This window comes from Dendrobates tinctorius, unplaced genomic scaffold (genome assembly GCF_039654945.1).
Source record: "Dendrobates tinctorius isolate UK_male_01 unplaced genomic scaffold, ASM3965494v1 ptg000026l, whole genome shotgun sequence".
Lineage (NCBI taxonomy): Eukaryota > Metazoa > Chordata > Amphibia > Anura > Dendrobatidae > Dendrobates > Dendrobates tinctorius.
In genome coordinates this window covers 11,517,928-11,534,960 of record NW_027361694.1, presented here as the reverse complement: position 1 = coordinate 11,534,960, position 17,033 = coordinate 11,517,928, and the positions used below count along the sequence as shown (strand labels likewise).

At 45.9% G+C, this 17,033-nt stretch overlaps 1 protein-coding gene across 2 annotated transcripts in view; it reads right to left on the bottom strand.

Moving 5' to 3' along the window:
• Positions 1-17,033, bottom strand: part of PCCA (propionyl-CoA carboxylase subunit alpha) — an 805,290-nt gene that overhangs the window by 346,424 nt on the left and 441,833 nt on the right. For both annotated transcript variants that reach the window (XM_073569504.1, XM_073569503.1), the window contains exons 13-14: positions 10,713-10,856; positions 10,334-10,408 (exon numbers count right to left, since the gene is read on the bottom strand). In XM_073569504.1, the coding sequence (XP_073425605.1) occupies positions 10,334-10,408; positions 10,713-10,856 (219 nt within the window). The remainder of the gene's footprint in view (positions 1-10,333; positions 10,409-10,712; positions 10,857-17,033) is intronic.

The following is a 17,033-nucleotide window of genomic DNA, read 5'->3' as shown; positions in this document are numbered from 1 at the left end:
TGACAACAAGGGATGAAAAAATAAGTCACTAAACTTTTGTTACTGTTTAGTGGTAGCAAAAGCAAGAAAACTTAATCAAAATTATTGTTCAAATCGAAGTCGTCAAGATTTACAAAGACTCTGAATTAGTCTATCAATATTTATTGACCATTTCCTTTTGCAAATCCCAGCTGTTACAAGGGAGTCTGTCACACCCAAACTGCAAATTCAGCTACTCAAACATCTATATAAAAAACGTAGCTTCTAAAAAATTCATACTGGAAACATGCATTAAGTGCTGTAGTTGCAAAAAAAATTTCACTTTTAATCCATATGCAAATCACAGTGCTTCAGTGCACCACTTGTGCGGCCAATGTCTCACTGCACTGCTATGTCCTTCGATTTGCACACCTAACATTGCCTCTGAGCTTGTTTGACAGCGCTGGGTTTCTCATAATGCGTGCTGCCAAAGCTCAAATCCCTATCACTGCACACAGATCTTATAGTGAGCATGTAGCTTCAGATAGGACCTGGAGATCAGTCAATGCCCTCTTTCACAATAAGTGCAGGTAATGACACAGAGTGTGCAGTTGAGCTGCTCCAGTGTGAGTGTGCAAGTGCAGGCTCAGGGATTTCAATTTAAGGAGATTTGCTGAGAAAAAAAACCAACAGACCAGTGTTAGATATATAAATCAAAGGTCAAGAGTGCACTGACACATTGGCCACTCTAAGGGTGCACAGACACATTGGCGACTCTAAGGGTGCACTGACACACTGGCCACTAAGGGTGCACTGACACACTGGCCACTAAGGGTGCACTGACACACTGGCCACTAAGGGTGCACTGACACACTGGCCACTAAGGGTGCACTGACACACTGGCCACTAAGGGTGCACTGACACACTGGCCACTAAGGGTGCACTGACACATTGGCCACTAAGGGTGCACTGACACATTGGCCACTAAGGGTGCACTGACACATTGGCCACTAAGGGTGCACTGACACATTGGCCACTAAGGGTGCACTGACACATTGGCCACTAAGGGTGCACTGACACATTGGCCACTAAGGGTGCACTGACACATTGGCCACTAAGGGTGCTCTGACACATTGGCCACTAAGGGTGCACTGACACATTGGCCACTAAGGGTGCACTGACACATTGGCCACTCTAAGGGTGCACTGACACATTGGCCACTCTAAGGGTGCACTGACACATTGGCCACTCTAAGGGTGCACTGACACATTGGCCACTCTAAGGGTGCACTGACACATTGGCCACTCTAAGGGTGCACTGACACATTGGCCACTCTAAGGGTGCACTGACACACTGGCCACTCTAAGGGTGCACTGACACACTGGCCACTCTAAGGGTGCACTGACACACTGGCCACTCTAAGGGTGCACTGACACACTGGCCACTAAGGGTGCACTGACACACTGGCCACTAAGGGTGCACTGACACACTGGCCACTAAGGGTGCACTGACACACTGGCCACTAAGGGTGCACTGACACACTGGCCACTAAGGGTGCACTGACACACTGGCCACTAAGGGTGCACTGACACACTGGCCACTAAGGGTGCACTGACACACTGGCCACTAAGGGTGCACTGACACACTGGCCACTAAGGGTGCACTGACACATTGGCCACTAAGGGTGCACTGACACATTGGCCACTAAGGGTGCACTGACACATTGGCCACTAAGGGTGCACTGACACATTGGCCACTAAGGGTGCACTGACACATTGGCCACTAAGGGTGCACTGACACATTGGCCACTAAGGGTGCACTGACACATTGGCCACTAAGGGTGCACTGACACACTGGCCACTAAGGGTGCACTGACACACTGGCCACTAAGGGTGCACTGACACACTGGCCACTAAGGGTGCACTGACACACTGGCCACTAAGGGTGCACTGACACACTGGCCACTAAGGGTGCACTGACACACTGGCCACTAAGGGTGCACTGACACACTGGCCACTAAGGGTGCACTGACACACTGGCCACTAAGGGTGCACTGACACACTGGCCACTAAGGGTGCACTGACACATTGGCCACTAAGGGTGCACTGACACATTGGCCACTAAGGGTGCACTGGCACATTGGCCACTAAGGGTGCACTGACACATTGGCCACTAAGGGTGCACTGACACATTGGCCACTAAGGGTGCACTGACACACTGGCCACTAAGGGTGCACTGACACACTGGCCACTAAGGGTGCACTGACACACTGGCCACTAAGGGTGCACTGACACACTGGCCACTAAGGGTGCACTGACACACTGGCCACTAAGGGTGCACTGACACACTGGCCACTAAGGGTGCACTGACACATTGGCCACTAAGGGTGCACTGACACATTGGCCACTAAGGGTGCACTGACACATTGGCCACTAAGGGTGCACTGACACATTGGCCACTAAGGGTGCACTGACACATTGGCCACTAAGGGTGCACTGACACATTGGCCACTAAGGGTGCACTGACACATTGGCCACTAAGGGTGCACTGACACATTGGCCACTAAGGGTGCACTGACACATTGGCCACTAAGGGTGCACTGACACATTGGCCACTAAGGGTGCACTGACACATTGGCCACTAAGGGTGCACTGACACATTGGCCACTAAGGGTGCACTGACACATTGGCCACTCTAAGGGTGCACTGAATTGCCCTCATTTGCATATGAATTAAAAGTGAGTTTTTCTGTAACTACATCACTAAAATGTATGTTACTGATATGATTTGTATATGAGCCAAGTCCCCTATATAAATGAATAAGTAGCTGAATTAGCAGTTTTAGGGTGACAAGACTTCCTTTAAGCATGGTCGTTTTAGAAGGTGGGCATGCGTGCATTTATGAGAGACCATATTTGTTATTATATCATTAAAACACCACGGTTAATTGAAAACTCTGTCTAAAGGAGAAACCCTGTGAAAACATAATTACCTTACGTGCAATTAATTCAACAATTAGACGCAAAAGATGCTGCTGACTAAGAATATCTGCTCTCATTACACTAAACATCATCAAGCAATAGCCTTGATGTCCTTACCACAGTGCGGGAGCCTCTGATATAATTAAACTGCATTTTTCCTGGACTGTAACATACCATGTGAAGCTTGCAGGCAACTCCCACCCCTCATTTTCAGTTCACTTCTCCCTTAAAACACAACTCCCAGCCCGCCTTGTCTACCTGACAAGTGACAGCCCAATCTGATTAAATGCTTGCAAGGGAGGGGACCAGCGGGCCTCCATGACAGGCCAAAAGTGATCACCATGGAGATATATAATTACAGCTGTCAACGCGTCTACTGTCCTGCTGGCATCAATTTGATTGCTCCCAGCAATAATGATAGACAAAGCTTAGTGTGCACTCCCCTGCACCCAAACACTAGATCTGTCCCTTGGTCCATTTAGCTGACATGCTACATTCATATAAGCAAATAACAGCAGTAAATGGGATATTTAAGGCATTCTAATAGTTTTTCCTTTTCTCCAGATAGGTCGCAAGCACAAATGTTATTATACAAAAGTTCTGCTGCAGCATTAATTGAAGAAAGATTTGATGGGACGTTGTCCGTAGGGGGTACGGTCTTGTCCATTATCACTTGTACTTTCAACAGGTCTCACGTTTGAAAACTGCAAATTGCAGAAACTTGCAAGGGCAAAATGTTTGACATCTTGTTAGCTATTAAAACGTATTAAAAAAAAAAAAAAACCACGAGTGGGGAAAAAAACCCTGAATAATTAACGTACATTTTAATTCAATGAGCCCCTTGCTTGACGTTCACAAGTGATGATTAAGCACAACCTCTAATGTATGTTTTCTCTGCTAATATTTAGCAAGACATAATGCCTGTTAAACCCTTGCAATTTTTGTTCTACTCACAGGCTTTGAACACAGCATGAAGTCTCTGAGCCAAGAAAGGGTCAGGTCCCATTAGAAAGAATATGGGGAAAACAATTTTAAGAAGTGAAATAAATCACATATCCAATAACATCTTAAAATTTTTGCATTCTCCACTATTCCATGTAAGTAATCAGTCTGAGTAATCTACACACAGATGGTATAGCCCCTGACAGTGTCCAAGCAAAACACGGAGTCACGGTTACACCAATTTTACTTTTATTGCACAGAAAAGGGAGATCTTTTTGTTCTTTTTATGCAGCAGAAAATTGATGAATAAACACACTATGCAAAATGCTCGACAGACAAAAACACGGGTATTACATACCTGGTAATGTGTTTTTCCAGGGGACATGACGGCACCACGAGAGAGGGGATCCGCCCTACGAGGACAGGAAACCTTCAAGATAAAAGGGGGCGGCTCCTCTCTCCGCATCAGTTGTTTTACAGAGCACAAGAGGAACTCCGCCAGTTAGTGCACACATAAATAATACCTATTTTACACTGCTAAATTTCCCACACCAAGGGAGTGTATAATACTAACAAAAAACACCCAACTAATGACGTGATCAAAATAGGGCGGGAATATAAGGGTGCCGTCATGTCCCCTGGAAAAACACATTACCAGGTATGTAATACCCGTGTTTTCCCATGGTACATGACGGCACCACGAGAGAGTTACAGAGATTTGTATTCTCTTTAGGGGGGGATCACTGCCTGTAACACTCTTCTCCCAAATGTGAGATCAGAGGTAGCAGATAGGTCTAATCTGTAATGTCTGAAAAAGGTAGATGGAGAGGACCAAGTGGCCGCCTTACATATTTGGTCGATGGAGGCGTCCGCTCTCTCCGCCCAGGATGTTGCCATGGCCCTCGTGGAGTGGGCTTTTAGGCCCTCTGGAACAGCCCTGCCTGCACTACTATATGCTAGTATGATGGCCTCTCTCACCCATCTAGCTATAGTTTGCTTAGAGGCTTTAAGGCCTTTCCTTGCCCCCTGGTATGAGATAAACAAGGCCCTCTGTTTCCTCCATGGTTTTGTCACCTCTAAATACTGTAGAATACATCTCCTAACGTCTAGACAATGTAACCTCTCTTCCTTTTTGTTACCAGGGTTAGGACAGAAGGATGGCAAGATTATTTCCTGAGCTCTGTGAAATTTCGACACTACCTTAGGGAGGTATGCTGGGTCTAATCTTAGCACGACTCTATCATCCATAACCTGAGTGTATGGTGGGTCTGCTGATAGTGCGTGTAAGTCCCCAACCCTACGTGCCGATGTGAGTGCCACTAATAAGGCTGTTTTTAAGGTTAACACTTTGTCTGATATTGCGTCTATTGGTTCAAATGGACTTTCCGTTAGGGATGATAGGACTAAATTTAGATCCCAGGGAGGAGGTTTAGGCGATGGGACAGAGTCAGCTCTAGTACAGGCCCGGATAAATCTGGCGACCCATCTATCGCTTGCCAGGTCATAGTTGAATGCTGCTGCCAGGGCTGAAACGTGTACTTTCAGGGTGCTGACCACTAAGCCCAAGTCTAAGCCCCTTTGCAGAAACTCTAGCACTGCCCTTACCGGTACTTCCCCTTCCTGTATTGGGCCTGAGGTGGACAAGAACTTCCTCCATATCCTCCCATATATTTTTGTAGTCACTGGTTTTCTGCTGCTGATTAAGGTGGAAATCAATCTCGCTGAAAACCCTTTCTTTTCTAATAGTGACCTTTCAAATTCCAGGCTGTCAAATGCAGCCTGGAATTCGGAGGATGATTGAAGGGACCCTGTGTTAGGAGGTCATGATCCTCTGGGAGCACCCATGGGTCTGTCACTGACATTACTCTCAGCCAATAGAACCACGGCCTTTTTGGCCAAAAGGGAGCTATCATAATTACTCTGGCTTGGTCCTCCCTGATCTTTTTCAGGACTAATGGAATGAGGCATATCGGAGGGAATGCGTACAGGAGACCTGATGTCCATTTTATTCTGAAGGCGTCTACCGCCAGTGGCATGTCTGCTGGTCTTAGGGAGCAGAATTTTTGAACTTTTCTGTTGGTTTTTGAGGCGAAGAGATCTATTATGGGTTTTCCCCACCTCTGCACAATTTGCTGAAAAATGGACTCTTTTAGGCACCATTCTCCTTGCTTTAAGTGGTTCCTGCTCAGAAAGTCCGCCCTCAGGTTGTCCGCGCCTCGGATATGCAGGGCCGATAATGAAAGGAACTGATGTTCCGCCAGAGTCAGGATTCTTTTTGCTATTTCCATCAATGACCGAGAACGAGTGCCCCCTTGATGGTTCACGTATGCAACCGCTGTACGATTGTCTGATAGGACTTTCACATGATGTCCTCTCAGGTGCGTCAGTAATCCTTCCAGCGCTCTTTCGATGGCCAGCAGTTCCCACTCGTTTGAGGATAGATCTTTTTCCCCCTGAGCCCAAGTATCTTGGAGCCATAGGGTGTCTAGATGGGCTCCCCAGCCCCAGGGACTGGCATCTGTCGTGACTACTCTGGAGGCTGCATATGTCCAGGGTACTCCCCTCGGAGCGGCCTCTATCTGTAACCACCATTTTAGCGACTGGAGTACAGGATCCGGGATGGTGAGCTTCTGTTCTAACTGCCCCTGAAGCGTCAGATCGCTTTGTAACACACACCACTGAAGTTCCCTTGCGTGAAATTGTGCCCATTTTATCGCTGGTATGCAGGAGGTTAGGGACCCCAGCACTGACATGGCTTTCCTCAGAGTCATTGTTGGCTTTCCTAATGTTGTTCTGATTAGGTTTTTGATTTTCTCTTCTTTTTCCTCTGGGAGGCGACACTCCTGTATTACCGAGTCTATTGTTAGGCCCAAAAAATTCTGGACCATCGTTGGCTCCAACCTGGATTTTTTGAAGTTCAGTTCCCAACCCAGAGTCTGAAGAGTCTCTATCACTGTCTTGACTTGTTCCTGACAGTGAGCGAATTCTTTCCCCACTATCAAGAAGTCGTCCAGATATGGTATTACTAGAGCATCTTTTTCTCTGAGATGTGCCGTGACCTCCGCAATTAACTTCGTAAAGACCCGGGGGGCTGTTGCTACCCCAAAGGGCAGAGCCTTGTATTAAAAATGATGCCACTGAGAGTTTATCTGGACTGCCACCCTGAGATATTTGCGGTCTTGCTGCCGAATCGGGACATGATAGTAAGCGTCCTTGAGATCCAGGACCGCCATGTAACACCGAGGGAAGAGGAGTTTTACTGTAGATCTTATTGTCTCCATCTTGAATGATGGGACTACTAGATACTTGTTGAGGCCTTTCAGGTTTACAATCGTCCTCCAGGAATCGTCTGGTTTCTTTATCAGAAACAGGGGGGAGTAAAAGCCTTTCTTCTTTTCTTTTTCTGGAACTTCTTCCAGTACGAGTTTTTGTACAAGCGATAATACCTCCTCTTCCAAACTCTTTTGTCTTTCCTGAGATGATTGTACCGGAGTTTGAATGAATTTTTGTGGTGGCCAATGGTGGAATTTTAACTCCAGACCTGACCCTACTATCTGTCGGATCCAGGTACTGGATGAGATCCTTTCCCAGGCTGGGAGGAAGTGAGAGAGCCTTCCCCCCACCTGAGAAGGACCGTCACTGGGTGGGTTTTTTGGCTTCTCTCGGGGGCTTACTGAAATAGAAGCCTCTCCCTCCTCTGTATCGTCTGTCGGAATTGCTCCTGTCACGGTCTTTAAATTGTTGTCTCCTGAACTTTCGGCCCCTCTGAAAGGAGCGCCGAAAGGCCTGAAATGGTTGTTTCGGAAAATTCTTTTTGGTATCACTCGCTTTCTCCAGCACTTCATCCAATGCGGGGCCGAACAAGAAATTTCCTTCACATGGTAGAGAGCAAAGTTTCATTTTCGACTGGGTGTCCCCCGGCCAGCATTTGAGCCATACCGCCCGCCGTCCTACATTGGTTAAGGCTGCTGATTTTGAGGCTAGTCTGGCCGAATCTGCTGATGCCTCTGCGAGAAAGTTCGCCGCTGCCCTAATAGCCGGCAATGATTCCAGAATCGTCTCTCTGGGAACCCCTTGTTCCAATTGATCCTCCAAGTTGTCTGTCCATATCTTTAAGGACCTAGCCACACAAGTGGCTGCGATGGCGGGTCTTAGTGCGCCAGCCGAGGTTTCCCAGGCTGCCTTAAGGCAACTATCCGCCTTTCGGTCCAGTGGCTCTTTTAGAAACCCCAAGTCCTCAAAGGGTAGGGAGGTTTTTCTGGCGACCTTTGATATCGCCACATCAATTTTGGGGGCCCTATCCCAGGATGAGGATGCCTCTTCCTCAAATCTCCTCTTCAGGGAATTTGTATTCTGGGACTTCCTTTCTGGTTTTTCCCACTCGCGATTTATGAGTGCTTTCAGTTTCTCATTAACAGGGAAGGTTCTACGTTTTCTCTTTTGCAGTCCACTAAACATGAGATCTTGGGCTGTCTTTTTTGTTTGCTCTTCTACTAGCCCCATGGTAGATCTAACTGCTTTAATGAGTTCATCCGTAGCTTCTACTGGAAACGTATCTTCCCCGTCCGAGCTACTTCCTGAATACTGCGACTTATTTGAGTCGTCTTCTGACCCTGTAGAGTCCTGTTGAGAGACCCCTGAGGGGCTTGATCTCCTAGCTTTTCTTTCTGTATCTACCGTTTGTAATGCTCTTACTGACTTGGAAACTTCTGTCTGAATTATGGCCCTCAAACTATCCGAAAATGAGGGTGTCTCCTCCGCTATGGTCTTGTTAATGCACTCCTGGCATAATTTTTTGTTCCAGGCTGTTTCTACGGGACTTTTACATAAAGCACATTCTTTATTTTTTGACTTCCCTCTATATTTCTTAGGGACCTCCTATACTCCACCCCGTCCATATATATATATAAGAGGAGGAGGAGAGGAAAAAGAGAGGCAAAAAAGAGAAAGAGAACAGACATTAGATTACTGGACTTTCTCGAGGTTCACTCACCACTCGGACGCTTCATAGAACGGGTACCGGATCTGGAGGTTGGCTGGTCCTCTCACTGTCTCCCAACGAGACTACGGACCCCTCTTTTTTGCGGTGACGATCCGCCTGTGCGCTGCCCGAGTGGCTCACACTACTGCTGCAGCGTGCTTTTACTTTTTCGTCTGAGCACGACCGCCTCTCCTTCGCTTCCTGGCGCGGTTGTATATGCTCTGGCGAAGGGCTCTCCATTATGCTGCATATGGCTGCAAGCAGTCACCCCACTCAAAATTGGTGCTGTGACGCCCGCTCGCCTTTCCTGGCGATTTAAATAGTCTTTCTCTTTTTTTTTTTTTCCTTCTGGACCAGCTGGTCTCGCACCTGTGCGTGGACGCGCGCGCGCCCCCGTGCGTGCCCGTGCTCCCCCCGGGACCGCGCACTCTTCCTGTCTCTCCCAGGCCCCGCGGTGCTGTGCGCCCCCTCCACTTCCGGGTCGCACGCAACCGCTTCCGGTTCGGCGGCCATCATGCGCGCTCCGAGTGCGCGCCGCCCCCGGTGCAGCCAGACGACCTGCTGTGCGGGCCGGGTGAGCGCTTGGGCCCTGCCTAATTCGGGGCCCCCAGACACCCCTTACCCCCGATGGACCTGGACCACGGATCAGCTACACCTGCCGCACTCCGCTGATGTCATCCATGGTGGGCCTGGACTCCCATGCTGCAGAGCACCTTCTGACTGCAGGTACGCTGTGGGGTCCGATGTCTGGGCTTCGACAGGGAGGGTCACTGTCCGTGGCCTCCGAGGAGCTCTTCTGCCCGGGCACCGATGTGTCTCCTGGGCTGCATGGCCACTTGCATGTCAACAGGGAGGGAACACTACCAGTGGCCTCCCTGGACCTCTTTGCTGATATCTTGGAGGGTCCATCCGCCAAGGTACCCCGCTTCGTCTGGGCATCTGCCCAGCTGTGGCCATGCCTTCGCTCAGGGGGGACATAGGCATATATGGTCCCCGAGGCGACTACCGGTACCCGGCGTCGGGTGTAGCAAATCCATGCCTGCCATTAATCACCCGACCCGGGTCCAGGCATCCTCTTCAAAATCTTCAAGAGGCTTTCATCTTGAGGGTTCCCCGTCGAGGACAGGAAACCAACTGATGCGGAGAGAGGAGCCGCCCCCTTTTATCTTGAAGGTTTCCTGTCCTCGTAGGGCGGATCCCCTCTCTCGTGGTGCCGTCATGTACCATGGGAAAATGCTTTGTCAGTTGTGAGTCGACTGTGGCATAATATAAAGTAATACCTAGGCGGTCATGCTAATTAGCACAACACTGCAGCTTTTCTTCAGGCAAAATGTAATAATAATACAAATAAACAAAAATAAGGAAAAATCTAATAATAATACAAACAATCAAAAAATAATAAGGAAGATAGAATAATAATAAATACAAAATCATAATAAAGAATTAAATTGCAAAAGGATATTTGAACATACCCCTGGCAAATGGTGTGGCTCAGAATACTGGGAAAGGCGACCAATGGAGGGTAGGCCAAAGGATTTGTATGGATCCTAAAACAGTTAAGTAAAAAAATAACCATTACATGTTCTAGATACTAAAGACTTTATTCTTGCAGATTGATGTATGGCCTTGGCAGAGTGAGCACAGATTGTGTTTGCATGGCTGACTGTAGTAGTCAGATACACCTTTTACTTAATATTGCTGGAATTATATATATACCCCCCCAAAAAAAAAAAAAACCAACAACTTAAAGATCCTTGAAAACAGTTTCCACATGCAAGTCATTGCCTCCTCCCGAGACCTTTAGACAGAGAGTGAACAATTATATAAAGACTATTAACAATATTATTTTACCTCGGCGTAAACACGACATTCAACTGCCCAGCCATTTATGGGGATGTCAGCCTGTTTATGCCTGAGAGAGTAACCTTTCGCAACACGGATCATTTCCTCCACAAGGTCCAGCCCAGTAATACACTCTGTGATGGGATGTTCAACCTGCAATTACAAAAGCACAGTAAACACAGATTGGCAGATATCGCAGTACTTTTCAATTATAAACCTGAAATATCAGAAGCCTGAAAACTCTGGTTTATCAAACAGATATGTTTAAGTTTTTATTTAAATTGCTTTTAACTTCCAGCTGCTGAAAAGATAACGTATGTTTTTTTTCACCAAAAAAGATCATTTATTTTTATGTTTTAGTACCAGTGATTCGAGGTCTTGCGCAGAACATTCAGAACAAGGTTCATGGTGTTAGTGCCATGGCTGCAGATATCTACCAAAACCTCCGCTCTGCCTCTTCCTTGGCTTTTTTGCACTTTCCACATTAAAAACCATGCAATCCAAAGATTTCTGTTGAAATGAAATGATTTGCAACAGCTTAAAGGGGACCTGCCTGGTCTCTCAGTGTCTCCAACCCAGCAGCATTCACCTATGTATGATCAAACTCCCTGCCTCATCAGCCATGTATAACATAATGCTTTTAATTTTAAAGCTTTTAAACTAAATTACAGTGGGGAAAAAAAGTATTTAGTCAGTCAGCAATAGTGCAAGTTCCACCACTTAAAAAGATGAGAGGCGTCTGTAATTTACATCATAGGTAGACCTCAACTATGGGAGACAAACTGAGAAAAAAAAATCCAGAAAATCACATTGTCTGTTTTTTTTTCATTTTATTTGCATATTATGGTGGAAAATAAGTATTTGGTCAGAAACAAGCAATCAAGATTTCTGGCTCTCACAGACCTGTAACTTCTTCTTTAAGAGTCTCCTCTTTCCTCCACTCATTACCTGTAGTAATGGCACCTGTTTAAACTTGTTATCAGTATAAAAAGACACCTGTGCACACCCTCAAACAGTCTGACTCCAAACTCCACTATGGTGAAGACCAAAGAGCTGTCAAAGGACACCAGAAACAAAATTGTAGCCCTGCACCAGGCTGGGAAGACTGAATCTGCAATAGCCAACCAGCTAGGAGTGAAGAAATCAACTGTGGGAGCAATAATTAGAAAATGGAAGACATACAAGACCACTGATAATCTCCCTCGATCTGGTGCTCCACGCAAAATCCCACCCCGTGGGGTCAGAATGATCACAAGAACGGTGAGCAAAAATCCCAGAACCACGCGGGGGGACCTAGTGAATGAACTGCAGAGAGCTGGGACCAATGTAACAAGGCCTACCATAAGTAACACACTACGCCACCATGGACTCAGATCCTGCAGTGCCAGACGTGTCCCACTGCTTAAGCCTGTACATGTCCGGGCCCGTCTGAAGTTTGCTAGAGAGCATTTGGATGATCCAGAGGAGTTTTGGGAGAATGTCCTATGGTCTGATGAAACCAAACTGGAACTGTTTGGTAGAAACACAACTTGTCGTGTTTGGAGGAAAAAGAATACTGAGTTGCATCCATCAAACACCATACCTACTGTAAAGCATGGTGATGGAAACATCATGCTTTGGGGCTGTTTCTCTGCAAAGGGGCCAGGACGACTGATCCGGGTACATGAAAGAATGAATGGGGCCATGTATCGTGAGATTTTGAGTGCAAACCTCCTTCCATCAGCAAGGGCATTGAAGATGAAACATGGCTGGGTCTTTCAACATGACAATGATCCAAAGCACACCGCCAGGGCAACGAAGGAGTGGCTTCGTAAGAAGCATTTCAAGGTCCTGGAGTGGCCTAGCCAGTCTCCAGATCTCAACCCTATAGAAAACCTTTGGAGGGAGTTGAAAGTCCGTGTTGCCAAGCGAAAAGCCAAAAACATCACTGCTCTAGAGGAGATCTGCATGGAGGAATGGGCCAACATACCAACAACAGTGTGTGGCAACCTTGCGAAGACTTACAGAAAACGTTTGACCTCTGTCATTGCCAACAAAGGATATATCACAAAGTATTGAGATGAAATTTTGTTTCTGACCAAATACTTATTTTCCACCATAATATGCAAATAAAATGAAAAAAAAAAACAGACAATGTGATTTTCTGGATTTTTTTTTCTCAGTTTGTCTCCCATAGTTGAGGTCTACCTATGATGTAAATTACAGACGCCTCTCATCTTTTTAAGTGGTGGAACTTGCACTATTGCTGACTGACTAAATACTTTTTTTCCCCACTGTATGTTACACAGGGCTGGCAAGAAAGGGAGTTTAATCACACATAGTTGAAAGCTGCTGGACTGGAGAGCATGGGAGACCTGACAGGTTCACTTTAAACAGGCGGTCCACTGCACAGTGGCAATGTTCCAGTGATGTCAACATTGCTGCTCCCAGTGGGTGATGTGACATGTCATGCTACTGCTGAAGCCAACTAGCACAGACATGCTACAAGTACCTCGGCATCCCACAGGGATACGATAACCATGAGGCGGTGGCAAGGAAAGAAGCACCATCCAAATACCATCAAAGGGTAAGACATGTCCTGAAAAGCAAGCTCAATGGGAGGAATAAAATCTGCGCCATCAATCCATATGTCCTGACAGTTATCAGATACCCTGCTGGCATAGTGTGCAGGCCAAAAGAAGAGATGGAACCTGCAGATTTGTAGACACAAGAGCTCCTCACAATGCATGGAGGTCTCCAACCTAACTCTAGCACCCAAAGATTGCATACCAACAGACAGGAGGGTGGTCGAGGCTTGATAAGCATTCAATCCACCATCATGGATGAATCAAGGAGTATTCAGAAATACATCAGAAATATGGCACCAAAATATGAGATGCTGAGAGAAAGCCTAAGGCAGCAACAACAGATCTGGAAAGAAGAACAGGAACATGAAGAGCCATGGCAAGACAAGCCGCTGTTGGGATGTACCATTGACAGATATTGAAGGTGGCTGACATGAAGAAATCCTACCAATGGCTGGAGAATAGCTGGACTCCAAGACAGCACAGAGGCACTAATCATAGCGGCACAAGGGCATGCACCAGATCCACAGAAGCAGGAATATACCTCACAAGACAAGATCCAAGATGCAGACTATTCAGAGAAACTACAGAAACAGTCGACCAGATAGTGGCAGGATGCAAAATGCAAGTAGGAGCAGCGTATACTGAACGCCACAACCAAGTAGTGGGAATTGCATACAGGAATATCTGCACAGCATATGGGATAAGTCCCCCTAAGTCCAGGTGGGAGACCCCAGAGAAAGTGATGGAGAATTAAGGGCAAAAATCCTGTGTGACTTCAAAATCCAGACGGATAAGCAGGTGTTGGCTAACCAACCAGACATTGTGATAGAAGACAAGGATCAGAAGACAGCAATGATAATAGATGTGGCAGTGCCAAGTGACAACAACATCAGAAAGAAGGAATATGAGAAGCTGGAGAAATACCAGGGCCTCAAAGGAGAAATGGAGAAAATGTGGAAGGTGAAGGCAGCAGTGATAACAGTGGCGATAGGAGCACTTGGAGCAGTGACCCTAAGTTGGGAAAATGGCGATAACAGATCCCACCTCTCTGTCCAAAAAAGTGCAATGCTGGGAACAACTAAGATCCTGCGCAGAACCCTCAAACTCCCAGGCCTCTGGTAGAGGACCTGAGAATGAGAAAGGACAAAAAAGACCACCCCCATTGGGGGTGATAAGGAATTTTTTTATATATTGTAGTGAAGTGGGGTTGGTGTAGTGACAGACAGGCAGTGTCCACAGGAAAGTTCAACGCAAATGTCATTTAACCCCTTTACCCCCAAGGGTGGTTTATATGTTAATGACCAGGCCAATTTTTACAATTCTGACCACTGTCCCTTTATGAGGTAATAACTCTGAAAAGCTTCCATGGATCCCGGTGATTATGATATTGTTTTCTCATGACATATTGTACTTCATGATAGTGGTAAAATTTCATTGATATTACTTACGTTTATTTGTGAAAAAATGGAAACTTGGCAAACATTTTGAAAATTTCGCAATCTTCCAACTTTGAATTTTCATGCCCATAAATCACCGATATGTCACATAAAATACTTAATAAGTAACATTTCCCACATGTTTACTTTACATCAGCACAATTTTGGAACCAAAATTTTTTTTGCTAGGAAATTATAAGGGTTAAAAGTTTAACAGCGATTTCTCATTTTTACAACACCATTTTCTTTTTTAGGGACCACATCACATTTGAAGTCACTTTGAGGGGTCTATATAATAGAAAATACCCAAAAGTGACACCATTCTAAAAACTGCACCCCTGGAAGTGCTCAAAACCACATTCAAGAAATTTATTAACCCTTCAGGTGCTTCACAGGAAGTTTTGGAATGTTCAAAATAAAAATAAACATGTAACTTTTTCACAATTTTTTTTTATATTTTACCAAGGATAACAGGAGAAATTGGACACCAAAAGTTGTTGTGCAATTTCTCCTGAGTACGATGATACCCCATATATGCAGGTAAATCACTGTTTGGGCGCATGGCAGAGCTCGGAAGGGAAGGAGCGCCATTTGACTTTTCAATGCAAAATTGGCTGGAAATGAGATCGGACGCCGTCGCGTTTGGAGAGCCCCTGATGTGCCTAAATAGTGGAAAACCCCCACAAGCGACACCATTTTGGAAATTAAACCCTCTAAGGAATTTATCTAGATGTGTGGTGAGCACTTGGAACCCTCAAATGCTTCATAGAAGTTTATAACGTAGCCGTAAAAATAAAAAAAAATCATCTTTTCCACAAAAATGATCCTTTCGCCCCCAATTTTTTATTTTCCCAAGGGTAACAGGAGAAATTGGACCCCAAAACTTGTTGTGCAATTTGTCCTGAGTATGCTGATACCCCATATGTGGGGGTAAACCAATGTTTGGGCACGTGGCAGAGCTCAGAAGGGAAGGAGCACCAGATTTTACTGTTATGGTTTGCAGGTGGCATGACCCACTAGGAGAGCCCATGAGGTGCCAAAACAGCAGAGCCCCCCATAAGTGACCGCATTTAATGAACTACACCTCTCAATGAATTTACCTACTGGTGCAGTGATCATATTGACACCATGGGTGCGTCACAGAATTTTATACCATTTGGCAGTGAGGAGAAAAACTACATTTTTACACCAAAATGTTGTTTTAGTCAAAGATTTTACATTTTCAGACAAGTGGGTAAAAGCAGCAACAAAATTTGTCCCACAATTTCTACTAAACGTGGCAATACCCCATATGAGGCTGTACAGTGCTACTTAGCCATGCGGAGAGACTCGGGAGGAACGGAGCACTATTTGCCTATTCAAGTGAATGGGTCTCCACGGGCCGTGTGTTCGTGGGTAAAACATGCTGACTTGTCAGTTTTTTAATGTCAGCATGGGCCACAAAACATTCAGCACACGTGCATATGCATAACACACATGGATGTCATCCATGTGACACGCATCGATGCTGGGGAAGCGCTGTCCCCGGCGCCGGGTGCTGAACACCGCTCTCATCATTCTCCCCTGCTTGTACCGATCACCAACAGAGTAGGGGAGAATGAAGAGAGTTGTGTTCAGCACCTGGCGCCAGGGAACAGTGCTTACTGCAACGCTTCTTCCCTGGCGCCCGTCCTTGTGGTACGGATGTGTACACGCATGCCACACGTGTGTCGCAAGTATTACTCACACGGACACTAACATCTCCGGTACCAGAAATATCAGGATGCGTGAAAGAGGCATTATACCTTTTTTTCTGTTTGGCAGCTGTCACACACTAAAAGACGCTTTTTATTGCAAAAAAGTTTTTGCATCACCATATTCTGAGAGCTAGAATTTTTCCATATTTTGGCCCACAGAGTCACGTGAAGTCTTGTTTTTTGCGGGATGAGTTGACGTATTTATTGGTACCATTTTCGGGCACATGACTTTTATTGATCGCTTTTTATTCAGATTTTTGGAAGGTAGAATGAAGTAAAAACAGCATTTCATGAATTTCTTTGGGGGGGGGGGGGGTGGCTCGTTTATACCGTTCTGTTTGTTACATTGATAAAGCAGTTTTATTCTTCGGGTTAGTATGATTACAGCAATTCTTCATTTATATAATTTTTTTATGTTTCGACGCTTTTATAGAATAAAAACTATTTTATCTAAAAAATAATTTTTGCATTGCTTTATTCTGAGAGCTATAACTTTTTTATTTTTCCGGTGATGGAGCTGTAGGAGGGCTTGTTTTTCTGCGGGACAAGATGACGTTCTCAGCCATACCATGTTTATTTATATCCATCTTT